The sequence below is a fragment of the Megalobrama amblycephala genome, linkage group LG6, assembly GCF_018812025.1.
Source record: "Megalobrama amblycephala isolate DHTTF-2021 linkage group LG6, ASM1881202v1, whole genome shotgun sequence".
Classification (NCBI taxonomy): domain Eukaryota; kingdom Metazoa; phylum Chordata; class Actinopteri; order Cypriniformes; family Xenocyprididae; genus Megalobrama; species Megalobrama amblycephala.
In genome coordinates this window covers 9305537-9328521 of record NC_063049.1, presented here as the reverse complement: position 1 = coordinate 9328521, position 22985 = coordinate 9305537, and the positions used below count along the sequence as shown (strand labels likewise).

Below are 22985 nucleotides of genomic sequence, written 5' to 3'. Positions count from 1 at the left end.
TAAATGCTCTAAATCTTAGCTTTCAATCCTACCTCTCACAAATCTCATTTGCACCACCATACAATCAAACATTCAGTCATGTGACATGCGAGAACCAATGGAGTTTGGGATCATTGACATCATACGGATATGATCAGCCTCTTCCCTATTCTAAGGCAACAGAGCGGCTTTATTACAGTGTGACTGATTCGATTCTGCTTCGGTCTGGTTCTGACCAGCTTGAAAAATGCTGTCTGACCCACATTCCTGGCCGTTTTTGATGTTGTCTGTAGTGTATTCAGGAGTCTGTTGTGTCCTGTGAAACTGTGCTGCGTCTGGACCTGATTTCAAAAACAGACACTTCACTGCCGCAGCAACTAATAGAGAAGTTTCAGAAGAATTATTTCAGTTTAAAAGGTCAGGTTGGCAGTTATTGTCAGTACACCAGTGTCTTTCTTGACACACCTACTCATTCCAGTTAATTTCGGTCTCCTCCTTCCCTCCTCGTCAGTCTCAGTTTCTCTCTCAAATCACTTCTTCTCCCATGACTCTATACCATGCCTATTGTCTGTTTCTGAATCTGTGTCAAGGTTACTCTCAGAGTGCCTGAGGACATGGAGTGAGAATTGAATTACAATAGTTCTAGTTTTTATGAGGTTCTTCTGCCTGCTCTTTATAGATCATTAAACATGCCTTCCTTTCAAGAGTTAATTGACTGATCTTCATCTATATCTTTGATGAATAGAAAATTCAAAAGAACAGCATTTATGTTAAACGGAATTCTTTTGTAACATCATAAATATATTTCTTGTCACTTTTGATCAATTTAATGCATCCTTGCTGAATAAAAGTATTCATTTCCTTACTGACCCCAAACTTTTGAACGGTAGTGTATACGTTAATGAATTCTGAGTAGATGTTGTGTATATTGATATTTATATTGTATTGATCATGGGGGACCTTGTTCATTAAATCATCATCATCATCACTACAACGGATGCCGAGCTTGAGTTTCGTTCGTGATGTTCGTGGGTTTGTTCAGGGTTCAGGACTGCGGTCTTCAGTTAATAACATGTATCAGACACCCGTGAGTGGAAGTAGATCATTTTCCGTCATCAGAAGGCTGTTTCGGAGAGACACATTAGGATAATGCCTTTCACATTTAATGCATGACTGTTTGTTGCTCAGTGTCTGTCTCCTAATTTGCTGGACACGCTCCATAGTAATTGCTCCCTGTGGGCGATTAATTGCATAATTAATGTTAAATTAATCTGCTACCACCTACAGGCTTCTTGTCAGTCAATCTCTCTCTCCTTTGTCTTTTCCTCTTTCCTTTTGTCCGTCTTTTCTCTGTTAGTGTGTGTTTGATGATGAGAATAATACAATGAACATTGAAAAGCAACTTTTAGGGAATGGTAACTCATTTCACACTGTTGTACCTCAAATCATGTGACTCGTGGAGGGAGATGTTACTATAAGCACTATTACTTTTAATACCATAAAATATCATAATTTACATTTAAAAGCCCTGGTAGCCCCACAATACCTTATCTGTCATAGCTGTTTGCTGCAGAACGCCTCAAATAAAACGTAAATTAACTAGAAGCAAGCAGCAGATCATTAGTTTTAATGGATTATTGATCATTAGAGTTTGCTTTTCTAATTGAGTTTTTTTTCACTGTTGATACACTTTTTTTACACCATAGCACACAGTTTGCGTCATGAAATAGTACAGATGGTTTAGCTATATGACATATTTTATTCATTAATTGGCGGACATCTGTTATTTTCTACGGCGTAACATTTACTGTATAATGTATTTATAATAGGGAAATGATGCAGTCACGTGTTACCATAACTGCAGGCCTCACATGCTCCGATTCTGACCACATGAGCATTACATCATATGTATTTTCCCCCAGCAGATCTCATCAAAGTCATATTTTGGTTTGGACTGAGAACAGACGCCTTTACTTTCTCTTTCATAACGATCATATATTAGTCCTCCTGATGTTTATGATGGAAGCTTTGGGTAGATTTTGAGGTCACACTTTAGTTTAGGGTCCAATTCTCACTATTAACAATGACTTTTGCCTCAAGAAACTCCTAATTACTGCTTATTAATAGTTTGTAAGGTTGTTTAGTATTGGGTAGGATTATGGGATGTAGAATATGATCATGCAGAATAAGGCATTAATATGTGCTTTATAAGTACTAATAAACAGCCAATATCCTAGTAATATGCATGCTAATAAGCAATTGGTTCATAGTGAGAATTGGACCCTAAACTAAAGAGTTAATTATTTTATTTTGAAGACTTTTTACAGTACAGTGGCCCCAAAATTGGGATGATTAAGTCAAACTTAAAAATGTAGTGCAATTCATTACATTAGATGACAAAATATCAAACCAAGTTGCATTTCCCCGCCATTGATGGAATTTTCTGGCTTGATATGTTTTCACTGTTATACAGTAGAGGGCGCTAAATGCATCTTCTGAAAGAGTACAAAATCTCTAATTAAAAACACAGGAGAAGAAGAAGCAGAAACAAGTTATAGAAGCATTGCTAATGCACGTTGTGGTCTTTGGAAAAAACACGATTTTATCAGCTTTTTGCTCAAAATGTTGCTTTTTTATGAAATTTACCCATATTGTTGATAAAAAAAAAATTTTAATTCTGCATGAAGCTAGAATAAAACTCTTCTTGTTTGTTTGTTTAATTTAACTATTACCTGCCAGCATTTTTTTTTTTTTTTTTTTTTTTTTTTAAGTTGCCAGCCACCACCAACGTTTTTGATCATTTTTACAAAACTTTCATGGGCCCCAGAATATTATATTGTATGAATATATGAACATGCAATATATCAAAAGAAAGAACAGAGCCTCTCCTTTTAAAGAGATGTATAAAACCTTTTTCAAGCTCCATTTAAAAGATTGTTAGCCCTGAAATGATAAAACAAAAAATATATATTGTTCAAAATGAAGACAGAAAGAAATGTGACACATTATTAGATCAGGTTAATACAAACCCGATTCCAAAAAAGTGGAGACACTGTACAAATTGTGAATAAAAACAAATGCAATGATGTGGAAGTTTCAAATTTCAATATTTTACTCAGAATACAACATAGATGACATATCAAATGTTTAAACTGAGAAAATGTATCATTTTAAGGGAAAAATAAGTTGATTTTAAATTTCATGGCATCAACACATCTCAAAAAAGTTGGGACAAGACCATGTTTACCACTGTGTGGCATCCCCTCTTCTTTTTATAACAGTCTGCAAACGTCTGGGGACTGAGGAGACAAGATGCTCATGTTTAGGAATAGGAATGTTGTCCCATTCTTGTCTAATACAGGCTTCTAGTTGCTCAACTGTCTTAGGTCTTCTTTGTCGCATCTTCCTCTTTATGATGCGCCAAATGTTTTCTATGGGTGAAAGATCTGGTCTGCAGGCTGGCCATTTCAGTACCCGGATCCTTCTTCTACGCAGCCATGATGTTGTAATTGATGCAGTATGTGGTCTGGCATTGTCATGTTGGAAAATGCAAGGTCTTCCCTGAAAGAGACGACGTCTGGATGGGAGCATATGTTGTTCTAGAACTTGGATATACCTTTCAGCATTGATGGTGCCTTTCCAGATGTGTAAGCTGCCCATGCCACACGCACTCATGCGACCCCATACCATCAGAGATGCAGGCTTCTGAACTGAGGGCTGACGACAACTTGGGTTGTCCTTGTCCTCTTTAGTCCGTCTGACATGGCGTCCCAGTTTTCCAAAAAGAACTTCAAATTTTGATTTGTCTGACCACAGAACAGTTTTCCACTTTGCCACAGTCCATTTTAAATGAGCCTTGGCCCAGAGAAAACGCCTGCGCTTCTGGATCATGTTTAGATATGGCTTCTTTTTTGACCTATAGAGTTTTAGCCGGCAACGGCGAATGGCACGGTGGATTGTGTTCACCGACAATGTTTTCTGGAAGTATTCCTGAGCCCATGTTGTGATTTCCATTACAGTAGCATTCCTGTATGTGATGCAGTGCCGTCTAAGGGCCCGAAGATCACAGGCATCCAGTATGGTTTTCCGGCCTTGACCCTTACGCACAGAGATTGTTCCAGATTCTCTGAATCTTTGGATGATATTATGCACTGTAGATGATGATAACTTCACACTCTTTGCAATTTTTCTCTGAGAAACTCCTTTCTGATTTTGCTCCACTATTTTTTGCCGCAGCATTGGGGGAATTGGTGATCCTCTGCCCATCTTGACTTCTGAGAGACACTGCCACTCTGAGAGGCTCTTTTTATACCCAATCATGTTGCCAATTGACCTAATAAGTTGCAAATTGGTCCTCCAGCTGTTCCTTATATGTACATTTAACTTTTCCGGCCTCCTACTGCTACCTGTCCCAACTTTTTTGGAATGTGTAGCTCTCATTAAATCCAAAATGAACCAATATTTGGCATGACATTTCAAAGTGTCTCACTTTCAACATTTGATATGTTATCTATATTCTATTGTGAATAAAACAAATATAAGTTTATGAGATTTGTAAATTATTGCATTCCTTTTTTATTCACAATTTGTACAGTGTCCCAACTTTTTTGGAATCGGGTTTGTAGTTAAAGTGATTCTCTGCTATGAACTTGAGCAGAACTGACTTCATACAGCCACAGAAAATCATGATTAAAAGACACTGAGCTTTGAGTGCCAGTGACATTTCTGTATGACATTAGGACATTTGTAATTGTGATTTAGGTGTCCTTTATCTTTTGATGCCATTGTATGTCAGTATGATACCTTAACTTCACCTGACCATCAGTCCCGCTCTCTTTTGCTCACAGACACTTCCTCGGCATCAGAAGACGAGGGCTCGCTGCGCCGGCAGGGACGGATCGCCTCCTCGTCTCCGTACCAGGCGCACCCGAGCGTGGAGCACTGGTTTAACAGAGTCATCCAGGGCTCGTCCACCTCATCGTCCGCCTCGTCCACCTCATCCCACCCCGGAGGAAGAGCCCATCACGCCACGAACACCACCTCTGCTTCAGCGGCGACCGTGCTGGCCGACCTCATGGCTCACACACAGCTAGGTCAGTACTCACACTAACCCTTCTTCATATCCTCAGAACAGGCCTCTTTTAAGATGTTATATGTCTTCTAAAATCTGCTAAAAGAGCAGGATGTATGGTGTTTCAGATGCTGCTGAAAAGAATAGGCCACATAAAAATATTCAAATAAATGCAGCCTTGGTGAGCAGAAGAGACTTCTTTCAAAAACATTAAAAAAAATCATATACTGACCCCAAACTTCTGAACAGTAGTGCTCTTAACAAGTGAAGTCTGCTGGTGAACAGCTGGTGCACTAGACCAGCGATCCTGATAACCCTGTCTTATTCCTGAGCCAGAATCATCAGCGTGCTTCTGCTGTTTCTGTTACAGCTCAGTGCCTTCAAAACAAAAGAACAGATCTTACATTCATCTTGATAGATGACATGCTTACACGCTGCTTCTGTTTATAGCACTTTACTGCTCTGCTGCTGATGATAAAATCTTGCTTCTGAATATTTTGGCTGCATGCTTGCATACTTTTTAACTGTTTCACTGGCATATCTTTAGGGTCCTGAAGCCAATCTGTGTAGATAAAGCCAGCGCTGGCCTCGTTAGTTTGACATGAAAACTGAGCAGGTTCCAGTACTGCTTTGAAATAATCATTTTTTGGCAACCTTCGCTGTTAATAAATCCTGTTAAAGGAATATTTCAGGCAATACTCACTCTCATATCGTTCCAAACATGATGATTTTCTTTCTTTAGCACTCAAAGAGATGTTTTGTGAGAATGTTTCTGCTGCTGTCATTTACATTGAAAGTAAATGAGATTTTTTTTTTTGTCAAGCTCTACAAAAAGCACATAGAAAAAAATCCACACAATTTATATTCATATTTTAACTCAACACACTATATTCCAACTTTGTAAAAAAAAAAAAAAAAATTGAGATTTTAACAGTAAAAGACTGTAAAAGTATGACAGTAACATTTCTGTTATTAACACCTGTAAGTTCCCATACTGTATATGGGGAAAAACTGTAATAGATCTAACCTTACATTTAATGTCATTTTACAGTAAAATACTGTTATTCCTCTGGTGATCTACAGACATTTTTAACCAAACAGTGTTACATTTATATACATTTATATACATTTATATATATTTATATATATACATATATGTATATATATATATATGTATGTGTATATATATATATATATATATATATATATATATATATATATATATAATTTTTTTTACTTTATCGGAATGGTACGGAACTTGGTAAAGGATTTGGCACTTGCTATGTGGATAAAAAAATCAAAACAAAAAAAAAACATAGACATGATTCAGAAAGTTTAAATGGTCCTGAAAAAAATAGTCATGAAATGAATGTGAGATGAATTTCATCTAGTGGAAGCATTTGGTACTGCGGCCAAACCAAATCTTACAGAAAGCTCATTTTTTAAGATGTCAATGTCAAATTTGTAACACAGCTTCTTTAGATTTATGGCTTTGATTTAAAATGTAAGTAAGTAAAATGTGTTTTGGAAAATATATACACTTCATATAAAAATTGAAAATAGTAATTTTGTGCATTTTTCATAACAATAAAAATTCTATAACTTTTTTTTTTTTTTTTTTAAGTTCACTTTTTAAAACTTTTTCCACTTCAGCAATAATCTGCCAAGTGTCATCTTTAAAAAGAGACCAAACTGAAGTCTGTTGCTCCAAAGCATTCAAGATTTATGACAGTTTAAGTTGGAAATTTCATTTTCAGGTTTATGCTCAAAAAGGGAATAAATGGATTATATCTACTGCATAAATATAATTTAGTACCATAAAATACCCTAAAAATATGAAATAATGCTGTAGAAGACTCATGAGGTACTCAAACAGATCTTTAATCTAATAATGAAAACAATAAACAGGAGATTTACTCGAAGGAAACCACAACATACAGTACAACCTGACGTTAAACAATGCAAGATGAGGAGCTAAAAAATAGGGCTTATATACAAGAGCAAACAAAGGGACGAGATAATTAAACACAATACATCTGTTGGGTGGGGAACGAGGATGACTAATCTAATTAAACAAACTGAGAAGCTAACTAGAAACACAATGAAAAATGAATGAAAACAGAACATACATGTGACAAGATGTACATCAGTCATGTACATCTTTTGTTGTTAAATTAAAGTTTATTTTACTGTATATTACCTATATTAATATTAAAGTAACAGACTGGCCTCAAACCTCATTCATGATTGTGCAGAGTCATATGGACTACTTTCATTGTGCTTTCTTGCCTGGTTTTGAGCTTGACATCCTCTAGACACTGTTTGCTTTCAATGTATGAACAAGAACAGAAACGTCTTTGAACTTAGTCATATGAGTTTTGAATGTCATGAGAGTGAGTAATATAATAACTGCAGAACATATTCACTTTACTCAGTTCTGCTCAGAAACATTTGCATTTCCACTATATCTCCTTTTCTCTCATCTCCTCCTCTTTCTTTCACCCTCTTTTTCTGCCTTTCTGCCCTTGAAGGCCCTGGGCGCTGACTGTAAATAACCTCAGATTTCACACAGTGTCAGAGTCGCTCCACTGTTCTAACGCCGGCTGCCAGACAATCCCAGCTGCAAGAGCCAAGATTAAACACAAAACAGCTGCTCGTTGGTTAATAGTGTGGAAGTTCACTATATATAAGAGTATAAATCTCTTCTGTTGGGTGTTAAGAATAAGATGGACAGTAAACACCGTATGGAATTAAAGCAACAGAAACACAGCTAATCAAAACATATGTGATGTTTTATTCCATGTGGAATTTTGGACCAATGAGATACGTGTCAGAAATAGAAACAAAGGCTGCGTCCCAGTTTACATATTTATAATACACGCTAAAAGTATGTGCTAAAAGTACATACTTTTTATTGCGTAGTAAGACATGCTATGTTATCAAATTCTAAATTCATTACTTTTAAATTCAGTATAACTTAACATTAAGATTCATGCAGTTAAATGGAATGGCCTTCACATTTGTCTATAATTAAAAAATGGGAAAAAGCACTACTACTCCGCTTTCATTTGCAAGGAATTGTGGGCAATATTACCTGAAAAAGCACTGGAAATATTTTGTGCATATTTTCTTAGATTTGGAGTGCACTAACCCTTGTGAAAAAGAAGTGCACTTACTGTAATTGTATGGAATATGCACTTGTAAGTGTACTTCAAATCATAAAAGTGTATTTTTAAAAAACTGTACTTACAGATAATATAAAATCTATGAAATAAATCACTTTTCAGTCAATTTTAAATCATTTTTTTAATAATCTTTTGTCGTGCTTTAAAGAAGTACACTTATTTTTATGTTTACTAACATACTAAAGCACATGTAAAGTATTGATTATCATTTTAACTGTAGTGTGTTTTTCAATATTACATTTAAAGTTCATTTATTTTAAACGTAAATTGCAACTTCATCATTACAAATGTGTAAATACAAGTATATTTAAATGCATGGCAAGTTTCAATAGAAATGATGGTAACACTTTACTTGAAGGGGTGTGCATAAGACTGACATGACACCTTCATAATCATGACATGACACGTGTCATGAATATGAAGGAGGTTTTATGAATGTTTATGACAACTGTCATTAAGTGTCATTTGCTCAGTTATGTCATTTTTAATGCAAAGATGACATTGTTTGAGATGTCCGAGTTATGACAACTTGACATAAACCAACACATCATAACCTGTCAGTGTCTTTGTCATGACAACTTGACATAATTTAGCTTTATGGGTTAACATTACATTAAACTGTCATGTGGTTGGTTTTGACATGAGGCCATTATAATAGTGTCATAAATATGTATCTTGAGCTCAAGTACAGTGGTACAAATTGAACTTGTCATTAAAATGTCATTAAGTGACAATACTCTGACAAATAATTTTATAACAGCGTCATGACTATTTTTCATTTCATGTTTTTTTTGTTTTTGTTTTTTGTTTTTTTAAGTTTCCTCCAACAGAAGGTCAGATAATAGACAATTTCAAATTTCGTAAAAAAGATGACACTGTTATAAAATAATGGTAACACTTTATTTTAGGGTCTTTTAACTAGTTGCTTATTACTATTAGCATTCATATGGCTAAAATATTGGCTATTTATTAGTACTTATAAAGCACATATTAATGCCTTATTCTGCATGATCTTATTCTACATTCTTAATCCTACCCAATACCTAAATCTAACAATTAACTATAATAAGCAGTAAATAAAGAGTTTATTGAGGGAAAAGTCATAGTTTATCGTTTATATATGTGTTCCCTATACTGAAGTGTTACCAAAATAATGTAATGTAATGTTAACCCATAAAGCTAAGTAGTTTTTTAAGTTTGATAATTAATCTGCTATGTCATGTTTATGACAGGTTATGATGTTTTGCTAATGTCAAGTTGTCATGACAAAGACACTGACAGGTTATGATGTGTTGGTTTATGTCAAGTTGTCATAACTCGGACATCTCAAACAATGTCATCTTTGCATTAAAAATGACATAATTGAGTGAATGACACTTAATGACAGTTGTCATAAACATTCATAAAACCTCCTTCATATTCATGACACGTGTCATGTCAAGATTATGAAGGTGTCATGTCAGTCTTATGCGCACCCCTTCAAGTAAAGTGTTACCGAAATGGTAAACTATAAATAATAAATGCTTGTCAGTACATTCGTCAGTAAACATTAACAATATTTCAAAGACAATAGAAGTAATTATGAAATTGCATATAAATATGTACTTAAGTTGGTCAAAAAGCACTCTGAAGTTCAGCTGATTGCGTTAAATATAAATTTCAACTGCATTTAATTGGATTCAACATGCAAAAAATTACATTCGGTTCACACTTAAAAGTATATTATTTCCATAATACATATGCTAAAGTGTACTTCTCTTAACACAAGGGAATTATTGCCTTGCATTCAGTTTAGGACAGATAGTGTGTTCATTTGGACAGAGACAGACACAGTTGTGGTGGTGTTCGTTGAGTTTGTTTGGCTGTTTTACTGCTGTAATCCCAGTTCACTTCACTCACTGTCATTCCACACCACCCATCATCCTGCACAGCTTCTTATCTTAAGTCTTATCAATATTATAAATTATCATGGGTTTGATCACAGAACACTCCACCATGCCTTTCTGTATTTTGACCTCCACTCACCTTTGACCTTTGGCACCTCATGACAGACAACCACAGCGCGCCGCCGGATGTGACAGGCCTGTCGGAGCGCTCGGTGCATGCGGAGCGTCCACAGGTGGCATCGGTGCGAGGGCTTCCACGCGGATACACACACACCAGCGTCTTGGAGACCGCCGACGGTGAGCATCCTCCTGTCACACACGACTCTTTCCTGTGAGAAAGAGGGAATGTCATGTCATCTCTCCTCACAACTCTCACTCTATTCATTCAAACTGACTGATTTGTGTTTTTAGAAATGTTTTTCACACTTAACACAGCGTTTTTAGCTCTGTTCTAATCTGCCTCACTAGGCAGCACCTCCTAAAGGAGCGTGCTAAAAAAAAGATATTAGAACAATGTTCTAAAAATAATTTATAAAGCACAAATAAATTTAAGGTCTCTTGTCAAGTAGTGTGCTTAAATGTATTGAATGTGCACTTAACACTTCAAATGGTAAAAGTATCTTTTTTATAAAATTGTACTTAAGGATAATGTAATACTAATGAAATAAAAGGCCACTTAAGTGCACTTAAAGAGAGACACTTTCATGATTGTTTCTTAACACACTTAAGTACACTTTTAAAATGTACACTTTGTAATAATGTCAAATTAAAAGTTTTACTTTAAGGTATATTTTAAATCATTATATTTTAATAACGTTTTAAAGAAGTACACTTATTTTGACACATGTAACGTACTTGATTTTAATTTGAACTATACAGAGTTATTCAGTATTACATTTAAAGTTAATATATTTTAAATGCACTAAATTGCAACTTCATCATTATAAATGTGTAATTACAAATATATTTAAATACATGACGAACAAATTTAAACAGAAATGACATTAAAGTATATTTTAGTTTATCATAAATGTTTGTAGTTCATTCAGCAGTAACTTTAACCATATTTCAAAGACAATAGAAGTAATTATGAAATTACATATAAAGATGTACTTAAGTCCTACTTAAGTGGGTCAAAAAACTTGAACTCTAAAGTCCAGCTGATTGCATTTAATATAAATATAATCTAGAATAAATTTTCATTTAATTGCAGTATCATGCAGTTAAGTGTCTGAAATCATTAAATTCAGTTCACACTTAAGTATATTACTTTAAAATATATAAATGCCTCATTCATTCATACATAAAATATAGTATTTCCACAGTAAGTACTCTTTTTAAAAGTATGCTTAACATATGTAACATACTATATTTCTAATTTCTTTCAATGTATTCAACATTCTGTATCTTCTTTTTTTCTCTCTCCAAAGCTGGAGGCTTTGTATCAGAGATGCATTTACAGCTAATATCTATTGGGTGAAAGAAAAAGAGTGACATATTTTTGACTGTTGGTCTGTTCCAGATATTATGATGTCATTAGCATGCTTTCTTTTTTGTAGGAATAGTTCACTAAAAATGAAAATGCTGTCATCATCTGCTCACTCGCATGCCAGTGCAAAATACAATCTCATTCACATTCAGACCTGATAATATCATTGAGAACCAATGAATTTTGATACCCGAGTCACCATCCACTTTCATTATAGGACAAAAGACACCCTGGAAAGAATGAGAGGAAAATCATATAGTGCTTTATGAGTGACATTAGCATGTGTACATGATGACTCGTTGATTTTCATTTTTAGGTGTGCAGTCTCTTTAAGAGCTGAACGTCACTTCAGGATCATGATTAACCTGCTTTCTTGTCCTCACTTGTACCAATTGCTGTGGTGTGTTAGTTCTGGGAAGGATGACTATTTAGTGATGGTTAAAAAAAAAAAAAAAAAAAAAAACAGTTAATTGATTTTTTTTATGTCTGTCATGCTCAGTTTGAGTGGCCTCGGCTCTGTAGAAGCAGTGCTGTGATGAACATGCGTGTTTATTCGGGTTTTCTCTTCTTCAGGCACTGACAGGGGAGATGAGGAGGCCACGGATGGTATTTATACAAGTTTTCTTTCACTCTGCCCCTCCTCCTGGTGTCTCTGTGCATCTGTGTCTCAGCTGTCACCTGTGTCGAACACCGTCTGCCTAATTATGATCACAAGAAAAATATTTCCTCCTAATGTGTCTCTTTTTGTCTTTTTAATGTTGTTTATTCTTTCAATAATAGGTTTTGCAGTATGACTTGAATACTGTTATAAACAAAGCTTTACACGGGAAGTTATTGAAATTTCTCAAATAAAACACTCTTGTGAAAAAGAAGTATACTTTTATACTTTTTTTTAGTATTTATTATGGAAATAATATACTAAAAAAGAATATACTTAAGTGTGAACTCTTGCATGTTAGCTGTGATTAAGAGTAAGTTTAAATGTATATTAAAGGTGCCCTAGAATCAAAAATTGAATTTACTTTGGCATAGTTGAATAACAAGAGTTCAGTACATGGAAATGACATACAGTGAGTCTCAAACTCCATTGTTTCCTCCTTCTTATGTAAATCTCATTTGTTTAAAAGACCTCTGAAGAACAGGCGAATCTCAACATAACACCGACTGTTACGTAACAGTCGGGATCATTAATATGTACGCCCCCAATATTTGCATATGCCAGCTCATGTTCAAGGCATTAGACAAGGGCAGCCAGTATTAACGTCTGGATCTGTGCACAGCTGAATCATCAGACTAGGTAAACAAGCAAAGACAATAGCGAAAAATGGCAGATGGAGCGATAATAACTGACATGATCCATGATAACATGATATTTTTAGTGATATTTGTAAATTGTCTTTCTAAATGTTTCGTTAGCATGTTGCTAATGTACTGTTAAATGTGGTTAAAGTTACCATCGTTTCTTACTGTATTCACGGAGACAAGAGCCGTCGCTATTTTCATTATTAAACACTTGTAGTCTGTGTAATTCATAAACACAACTTTATTCTTTCTAAATCTCTCCAACAGTGTGTAATGTTAGCTTTAGCCACGGAGCACAATCAAACTCATTCAGAATCAAATGTAAACATCCAAATAAATACCATACTTACGCGATTAGACATGCTGCATGACGAACACTTTGTAAAGATCCATTTTGAGGGTTATATTAGCTGTTTGAACTTTGTTTATGCAATGATAGAGTCAAGAGCTCGGGAGGGGGCGGAGAGCGCGCGATTTAAAGGGGAAGCACGCTGAATCGGCGCATTTCTAATTATGCCTCAAAATAGGCAGTTAAAAAAATTAATAAAAAAAAATCTATGGGGTATTTTGAGCTGAAACTTCACAGACACATTCAGGGGACACCTTAGACTTATATTACATCTTGTAAAAAAACGTTTGATGGCACCTTTATAGTAGTATAGCTGAACTTTAAAGTGCTTATTTAAGCGCTTATTTAAGATGTACTTACGTACATCTGGCAAGCATTTATTTTTAAACTAAAATATATTTTAATGTCATGAACTTGCATATCATGTATTTAAATATGTTTGTAATTACACATTTGTAATGATGAAGTTGCAATTTAGTACATTTAAAATATATTAACTATAAATGTAATATCAAAAAAAGTAATACAGGATTTTCTCCAGCATACAATACATTTTAAAATTAACTGCATGAATTCAGAGTAACGTTAACATAACTTTCAACACACTCAAATCAATGTATTTTTAGTGTGACTGTTTTGACCAAGTAAAACAGCATTGCGTTACCTCACACTTTTTTTTAGTCAAATAAAGTGACCTGTAGAAGTAGTAATCCAGCACTCATGGCTGTTTCATTGGAAGTAAATAAAATAATGTTGATTTAAAATATCAGACAAGTTCAGGGAAGAAGGAGCAGACATTAAACATATCTTTAATCATACAATAAACAACTACTGAAAGGAGCAGCCGACTGCATCATATAAGCATAATAAAAACAGCAGTGTAAAATGTCCCACGGCGCTCGACCCGTCCTGCTTCATACCGCAGTAACATTAATAAAACTTTAATACATTAACTCATCATAACTCAATACATAAACATGTTTCCCATCGGCTCTGGAGATGAAGACGACAACTCCCATCACATTCACGGCATCATCAAGCTACGCCTTTGTTATTGTTTTGAACGAGCGACCTCTAGTGGCCAAACTTACATATTGTGCCTTCAAAAGAAACTTTTAATTTACAAAGTGCACAATTTCATTAATATTATGTTATCTGCAAGAACAGCTTTTTTTTTTAAATATACTTTTAAAATGACACTACAAATGCATATTCAGTACAATTCAATTCTTTTTCACAAGGGAAAGCTCTTGTTTAAGTAAATGATTAGATCATTTGATTGTTTGTCAAATGGTTCTGTCATTTGGCATCTAGGTTATGTTATGCTCTGTGCATTTTGACAGTGTTTTGGACCACATTTTATCTTTTTTCTTTATATAAAATAACTCTACATTAATAACCTTTTAGTACTCTTTAAATGATTGTGGCCATAAAATGGTAATGGCACTTAAACCGTGATATATTTATCATCGCAGGCCAATACCTTCAGTACTTTGGTACTTACATGGTGCTTCAAAGAATACCACAGTGTTACCATGGTATAATGTATGTTAAAACATGGTATTATCATCGCATCATGTCCAAAAGTAGTATATTTTGATATTTTTTCGATGGTGAATACAAGCATGCAAATTGCAGATTAGTCACAGTATCATGGTAGTGTGTGATTATTGTGTTTATTAATAGGTTAATATGGCTTAAGGACATTTATGAGGCACAATAACAGTAGTCATGTAGAGATTATGCTCGCTTGAGAGGAATTATTCAGGAAGGTTGTGTGTTTGGGGAGGTGTTACAGTAATTGGCCTCAGCGGGTCCTGCAGTGAATTGTGGGTACTCGAGCACAGTCTCAGAGTGCAAGAGTGAGTGAGTGAGACACAGACAGACAGCGGCTGAGGCTCAGGTGTCTCATGACAATGAAACGTCAGAGAGCGTCTCAGTCATACATATATACATGACACATCCATCTCTCTGTGGATTCAGAGCCAGACGTTTAACAGAGAAATGAAAGGGTGGATTCATCATGTGAAGATGATGTTTGTCTTCGTGTATGGTTCTGTTCTCTTCTCTCAGTTGTGTGACAGCCTGTGTTTTTCCTGGATAGAGACATTTGATGGGTGATTCTATTCTAAATGTTATAAATCAGCTGAGAAGTTTCTCAAACCTTTGAGATTTATCTTCAATTTAACAAAATGTATTCCACCGTAAAGTTCAGAGCTTGTTGTTGTGGCGTTTCTGTGACATGTGGTGACTAGGGCTGTAAATATTTGCCCGGAAAATGATTCAGTTTCATTTACATTTCTTTACTAAGTAATATGAAATTTGAAATTTGATTATTTTGGACTGATTCATAATTATGTTACACTGCATAATTACACTGCACTGGAATATTGCTGAAAACAATCATCCAATCAACAATCACCATTATATAAACTATTAAATCAATTCTGTAATGAACAATACATTCATTTTACACACTGTAAAAAGTAATGCTCTATATCTACTCAATAAAATTTTGGCAACAGATTACAAGCAATATTATTAACTAAATTCAACAAATAGAATTGAGTTAGAATTAATCAAATTAATTCCTTAAATGTCAACCATTTAAAATGAGTAAAAATTAAGTAAAATTTAAACAAAAATATCCAAATAACAGACAGATGTCAAAGATGAATTATTGCCAACATTGAAGACACCTGATGATAACGAGCAGAATCACTGAAGGAAAGAGAAACACAAGAATTAACAGAGGTTTAGATGTTGATTTAGATTGTATTGAAAATGTTTGGTCACCATTATGGTGATCAGTGTGTCATTTAGTTGGGCAGTTTGTGTTTGCTAATTTACACATTTTAAATGGTTGACTTTTAAGGAAATTTATTTGATTAATTCTAACTTAATTCTTATATGCTGAATTTAATTAATAATATTGCTTGTAATCTGTTGCTACAATTTTATTGAGAAAATAGAGCGTATTACTTTAAAGACAGTAACACTGAGACATCACTGAAAAAAAGACAGTTTCTTCTAAAGGACTTTATTTATTTATTTACAGTTTCCCACATTTTTTTTTTTATTTCATTGGGAAATTGCTCAGACACGGTTTGCAACACTTACTAGAATCACCCTGGTGCTCGTGATATTGTTTAACATGTATTAACTTATTCATTGCGTCTTTTGTCCCTGTGTTTCATGTGAATGGACTTTAATCTATGTAAACTGTAATAATCCTAAAGCCCCGCGTGAAGCACATATCGAAAGCTCAGACGGACTCTTTGAGCAGAAAGCTCATGAATGGCTCATGAGATGGGTAGCCGGGCAGCGGCTTGTTGCTAGGCAGTGCGAGTCCAGCTGCCTCAATCAGAGTCGAGCAGTCTCTGATGCGCTGGGTCAGGTGTCTCGACTGAGCGCGCTCAGTACCATCTCAACCAACCCCATGGGCATACAGCCTTACTCTGACTGACAGGCTGTTGTGTGAAACTGTCCTCAGCTTCCTTTCACAGTGACCTTTCCCTGCTTTTTTATCTCATCTTCTCCATCTCTTTCTCTTTGTCCCGTCTTCTCCTGACACTATCTCTGTCTAAAGGCGTTCCAGTCAACAGTCGAGTGTCCTCCAAGATTCAGCAGCTCCTAAACACTCTGAAAAGACCAAAGAGACCCCCTTTACGAGAGTTCTTTGTTGATGATTTCGAGGAACTTTTGGACGGTAGGTTCATAACATTTAGAAATATCTAATTCAGTCATGAAACTCTAGATGGCGCAGACTTATAGATCCTTTACATGCAATCTGCTAACAATCACATCATTACCACATGGCACAAGCTGACTGGCCTCTGCAGCCAATGAGATTGCTTGCTCAACATTCAAACAGTCTGGTTCAGTGTTCGCTGTAAGCTGGTCCTGCAGCGCTATCATAGTTCCTCTGAACCCCTCCACCTCCCCAGCTCCACCTGCCTAAATCTGCTACGGGATTTATGTGTGTCTATTTATGCAGCAGGAGCTGAAGTTTTAAAAATGTGATGATACCAACATTTCCCCTAGCATTTTGAGTGCTTAAACACCTCTGATTGGCCATTGTGTTCACGCACTCAACAGAAATGTCTGTGATTGGCTACAATGACAAACGCTTCGAAAACCCTTTTAACTGACCTAGCATTGTGATACCGGGGTTTACATGACCAGTCACCAAAACTTACATGTTCTTCAGAGAACGTAAAAATCTTTTTTTAGTATTCTGGGGAGCCTTTATAACTCGAGCCACGTCTCGTGCTCAAGCCCTCTATCGCAGAACGCAGGCCAATTATATTTACTTTCATCTCACACATGGATTATATGAAAATATGAACTTGTGAATTGCCGTTTACACTTAGATTGAATAGGTGTCTCTGAAATACTTGCTCATAACCTTTTTTGATTTAGCCCCCCAAAAAATGCTTTTAAAAAGAAGCTACTGATCCAGGAGACAGGAAAATAACACAAACAATACATCTGAATAAGGCAACCATGTTAAGGGTAAAGGTTATGTCTGATGTGTGTGTCACTGTGAGGGGATGCATTCATCTGGAAAAGCTTGTTTAGCACCAACAGCATCTGTTTTATTATCAGACAGGTTCAGTCACATTTCCTTGATGCACATACTGTAAATCAGTGTTTATCTGTGGTTCTGTCCTATGGAGCATCATAGAGTAGAATATAAGTTTATTACAAAACATTCACATATACACTACAGTTCAAAAACTGGGGTCAGTAAGATTTTTTTTTAAGAAATTAAAACTTTTATTCAACAAGGAGGCATTAAAATGTATCAAAAATTGACAATAATTGACAATTTACATTGTTACAAAAAAATTGTTTAAAATAAATGCTGTTCTTTTGAACTCTCTGTTCATCAAAGAATCCTAAAAAATAAAATGTATCACAGTTTCCTCAAAAATATGAAGCAGCACAACTGTGTTCAACATTGATAATAATCAGAAATGTTTCTTGATCATCAAATCATCATATCAGAATGATTTCTGAAGGATCATGTGACACTGAAGACTGGAGTAATGATGCTGAAAATTCAGCTTTGATCACAGGAATAAATTATATTTTAATGTATATTCACATAGAAAACAGCTATTTTAAAGGTAGAGAGATAGAGATAGATGCTATTTATACTTAGTTCAAATAGTAGCAGATACTATTTGCACCTCAGTGTATTGTTGTACATTATATAAAATAGTTAACAATAATAACAGTATATTCAGTGTCTATGATTATATTTTTTAAAATCACAAATTGATGCTGCCTTACGGGACATTACTTGTCCCTGTCCCTAAAGCCACCAACCCCTCACCCTACCCAATAAACACTATATTCCCACTATTAAATACATACTGTATATAGGCACTTTATATCCACTTTTCAAACGCTTTCTTAATTTTTATTTACAATAAACGCCTCTCTGAGAGAGGTTATATACGGTGGGAAAAGGGAGAAGAATGAGTTCAGAAAAAGGCAGATTCAAACTCAGGTAGGTTGTGTATACGCTACACCCACCTTACTCTCCACGCCACTACTCTCATTTCCAGTGGGATTTCTTTTGTCTGGCTCAGTCAGACAGTAGTGAGCGGATTTAGTGTCTTAGTAGCCTCTGCCATCAAGATGACCAGATTGTAGTGTGCAGTATGTAGTACTCAGTTTATTCAGCCACTAGTACAGTGGTCTGCAAACTATTTGAGGGTTATTAAAGTTGTTTAAAATGTTTGAGAATGCATCAATCTCACCTCCCCCTTTGTTCACTTGTTCAGCCCTTTCTTACAAATACTGAGAAATACTCTTTCATATTCTCTAGAAGCAGCATCTTTGCTTTATATTCTCTCTCTCTTTCTTTCTGTCTGTCTGTTTTTCTTTCTTTTTCTGTTCCAGACACACAAAATCAATCAAATCTATTTAAAGCCGTGTCACGTCTCATCTTCAGGACACATAAGTCACCCTGAGACGGATCAGTGTTTAGTGACATTTAAAATCACTCTCACACATAAACTCTGTTAGCGAGCGACATACAGTGTAAGGCAGAATCCATCATGAAACCTTATGAAAGACTGATTCTCAACTCTCTGTTTAGACAGAAACTCAACATGTTTGTGATTTCAATAGATTTTGACATCAGTGTGTTGCTCTAATAAGTATACAATACAATAATAAAATACATATAGGAGAAAATGAGTGATTTTTATTTATACTGACTGAACTTCTAAGTGTTGATTAGTATGCATTTATTTATAACTGGCTTTGTTCACCATCTTGTATTTATTTTTCACTGAGCATGTTGCAGTGCATCTCTACCTCTCTACCTCCATCCTCATCCTATTTCTCTCCCTCCCCTCTTGGGATACATATAGCCTCATATAGCCAGGCTTTTGACTAGTGACAAGTCTGATCCACATTGCAGCTCATTCTGGCCAAGCTTAATGTGCTGGGAATTGAATGTGTTGGGAAAATGTCCCGCCCCTTACCATAACCACCAGTTTCAACACACTACTAACTAACTCAACCAGGCCACGCCCCTTTATTCTGCATATGAATTATTTAAATGAGGAATATTGAGACATGTTCGTTCCCGGACTCAAGACTATCTTTTTCGTGCTCAAACAGCAGCATTCCACACAAAAGAAAGATGAACATGGAAAAGAGCACGGTATCTAAATAAATGAATAATTTGATTATTTGCACAAAGCAAACCAGATAGGGTGAGGTATTAGCTTTACATTAGTCACTATGTCGTATTTGTCCCCTACAGTCCAGCATCCAGACCCGAACCAGCCCAAGCCTGAGGGGGGTGAGATGAGAGCCCTGAACGGGGAGCCGCTAGGTGTGGTCACTAACTGGCCTCCGTCATTACTGGCCTCTTTACAGCGCTGGGGGACCACACATCCCAAGAGCCCCTGCCTCACAGCACTGGACAACGCTGGCAAACCCGTCTACACACTGACATACGGTACAGATGTGGAACTTCCCAGTGAACTGAATGCAACGATTTACTTAAGAGTGGTTTCACAAACAGTTTACACAAGATTTGGCTCGTCTTTCTTGAACTAGACTCATTTGTAATGCATTTTTTAGTTTATATTCAAAATCTAGCTAATATACCCTTGTGAAAATGAAGTGCGCTCAATACTTCAGATCTTAAATGTATATTTTTTCACTTGCAATTGTACTTGCAGATAATGAAATAAAAGGCCACTTAAGTGCACTTTCTAAACACACTTAAGTACACTTTTAAAAAGTGCACTTTTCTAATGTCAAATTAAAAGTTTTATTTTAAAGTACATTGTAAATTATTACGCTTTAATAATCTTTTATCATGATTTAAAGAAGTACACTTATTTTGATGTGTTGATTAACATACTGAAGCACATGTAAAGTACTTTTAACTGTAGTGTGTTATTTAATATTACATGTAAAGTTAACTTATTTTAAAAGTAAATTGCAACTACATCATTACAAATGTGTAATCACTAATATATTCAATACAAGTTTCAGTAGAAATGACATTAAAATATATTTTAGTTTACCATAAATGTTTGTCAGTTCATTCAGCAGTAATTTTAACCATATTTAAATACAAGTAATTACGAAATTACATTTAAAGATATACTTAAGTCTTACTTAAGAGGGTCAAAAAACACGCTAGAGTTCAGCTGAATGCATTTAATATAAGTTTAAACTACAAAACATTTAATTTTAACGCAATTAAGTGTTTGAAAATATTGCATTCAGATCCCTCTTAAGTATATTAATTATTTCCATTCTGAGTTTCAAAAGTAGGCTAAAGTGTACTTCTGTTTCACAAGGGTAATATATATATATATTTGTATATTTGGCTTGTTTGTACTGCACTGTAAAACCGAACAGTGAAATAATTAAATTAAATGAGTTTGTTTCACTCAAATAATAATGAAAGTTCATTGTACTTAATAGAAAAAGTTGCATGAACTCAAAATTTCATTGTAGTAAGCTGAACTTAATATGATTGAGTTGAGCTGCAGCAGATTTCTAATTCCCAGCATGCTTTGCGTCAGACCATATAAATAACTGTTGAAATTAAGTGTTATTTTGTGTGTTTTTCCACAAGATTAAAAGTTAATGTTTAATGTTGTGTTATGTTGGGATTCAGGGGGGTTCTGTTATGTTAGTTTTGTAGAGTAGAGCCTGTGGTTAGGTTGAGGATGAGCTGCAAAACATTTAAGACCACATATGCTGTTTGATTACATATATGCAAGTATGTAATGACAGTCTCTCTGATAGTTATAATAGCATGTGTTATTTGCTATGTAACATTTAACCAAGATCTGAATGTGATGTTTATGTAAATTAACTGTATGTAATTAACATTATGATGAGTTGGGAAAGGGATGCTGGTGACGGGATTGTTAGTGAGAGACACCTGTGCACCACACTGGCCTTGATCCGCTTCCATGGCTCTCGGCCCCACCCCACTTGTCACAAAAATTTTAAGTTCTACCAACTTTAAAAAAATGAGTTAGTTTCCTCAAATGTTTTGAGTATTCTGAACTTATTGGGTTTTACAGTGTGGTAATGATGAATGAACTCTTATTGCTAAGTGAACAGACAGTGCAGGTTTGAATGTTTGTGCGTGTAATTCTGTTTTCATAGGGAAGTTGTGGACGCGGAGTCAGAAACTTGCATATACGCTGCTGAACAAACTGAGCACCAGGAATGAACCACTGCTGCGGCCTGGAGACCGAGTGAGTGTGCTTATCACGCATGATCACCCTCCTTTACACCTCACATTAACTTTCTATCTTGGTTTAACCAGTTACAAGCGGACAGTGTTGTGTAACGGTTAGATTCTGCTATTGTTGTCTTTTATTTTGAAATTCTCTTCCGTTTCCTTTGGCTTTGAGGACTGTCTACTCACCCAACACACAGTCAGTGCAGCAGAACAAGGTTTTTAAATGGTTGTACTGTGAAGCATGATTTCATTCCCATTCCCTCTCTCAAAAACATAGCATGTTACCAAGATATCATGTTCAAGCTAATCAAACAAACGTTTTCTAACTACTTAGGTAAGCTAGTAGACATTAGCTTGCTAGCTAGATATATTTAGTTTTACCACTTTTAGTTTTAATAATACATAATATGTAATTTAAATGAAACATTTTCATGTCTGAGACTAAATAATTCTGATCTCAGTCAGCACATTTTGGAGCAGCAGTGAACCAACGGTTTGAGCTTTATCAACATGCAGTGTTATTGTTCACTAAAACTATTCAAAATTTATTTTGAAATAAAATAAAATATTAATATTAGATTTGCAAAAAACTTGATGAAAAGTTAAACAAGAAATGTTGATTTGCAACTACTGTAACTAAACTAACTAAAACTGAAATAAAAAATAAATTAAATAGAAATATTAAATAATAATAATAATATCAATAAATGACAAAAGCACACAATAAAATTACAAAAAAACATTAAACTGAAAATGTAAAAATAAAAGCTAATTTGTAATAAATATTATAATACACTCTAAGAAATGCTTGGTTAAAAACAACCCAAGTTGGGTTGAAAATGGACAAACCCCGCAATTGGGTTGTTTTAACCCAGCGTTTGGGATAAATGTTTAACTCAACCTGCTGGGTATTTTACTTAACTCAACTATTGTTTAAAAATTACTGTATTTCTTGCTTAAAATTAACCAAAAATATGTAGC

The 22985-nt window shown here is 35.1% G+C and overlaps 1 protein-coding gene across 8 annotated transcripts in view; it reads left to right on the top strand.

The window, feature by feature from the left end:
- Positions 1-22985, top strand: part of dip2a (disco-interacting protein 2 homolog A) — a 162487-nt gene that overhangs the window by 113843 nt on the left and 25659 nt on the right. For 7 of the 8 annotated variants that reach the window (XM_048192864.1, XM_048192863.1, XM_048192861.1 and 4 more), the window contains 6 exons: positions 4827-5072; positions 10287-10418; positions 12184-12216; positions 16851-16970; positions 20049-20246; positions 21926-22017. In XM_048192864.1, the coding sequence (XP_048048821.1) occupies positions 4827-5072; positions 10287-10418; positions 12184-12216; positions 16851-16970; positions 20049-20246; positions 21926-22017 (821 nt within the window). The remainder of the gene's footprint in view (positions 1-4826; positions 5073-10286; positions 10419-12183; positions 12217-16850; positions 16971-20048; positions 20247-21925; positions 22018-22985) is intronic. The other variant, XM_048192862.1, reaches the window with a different exon arrangement.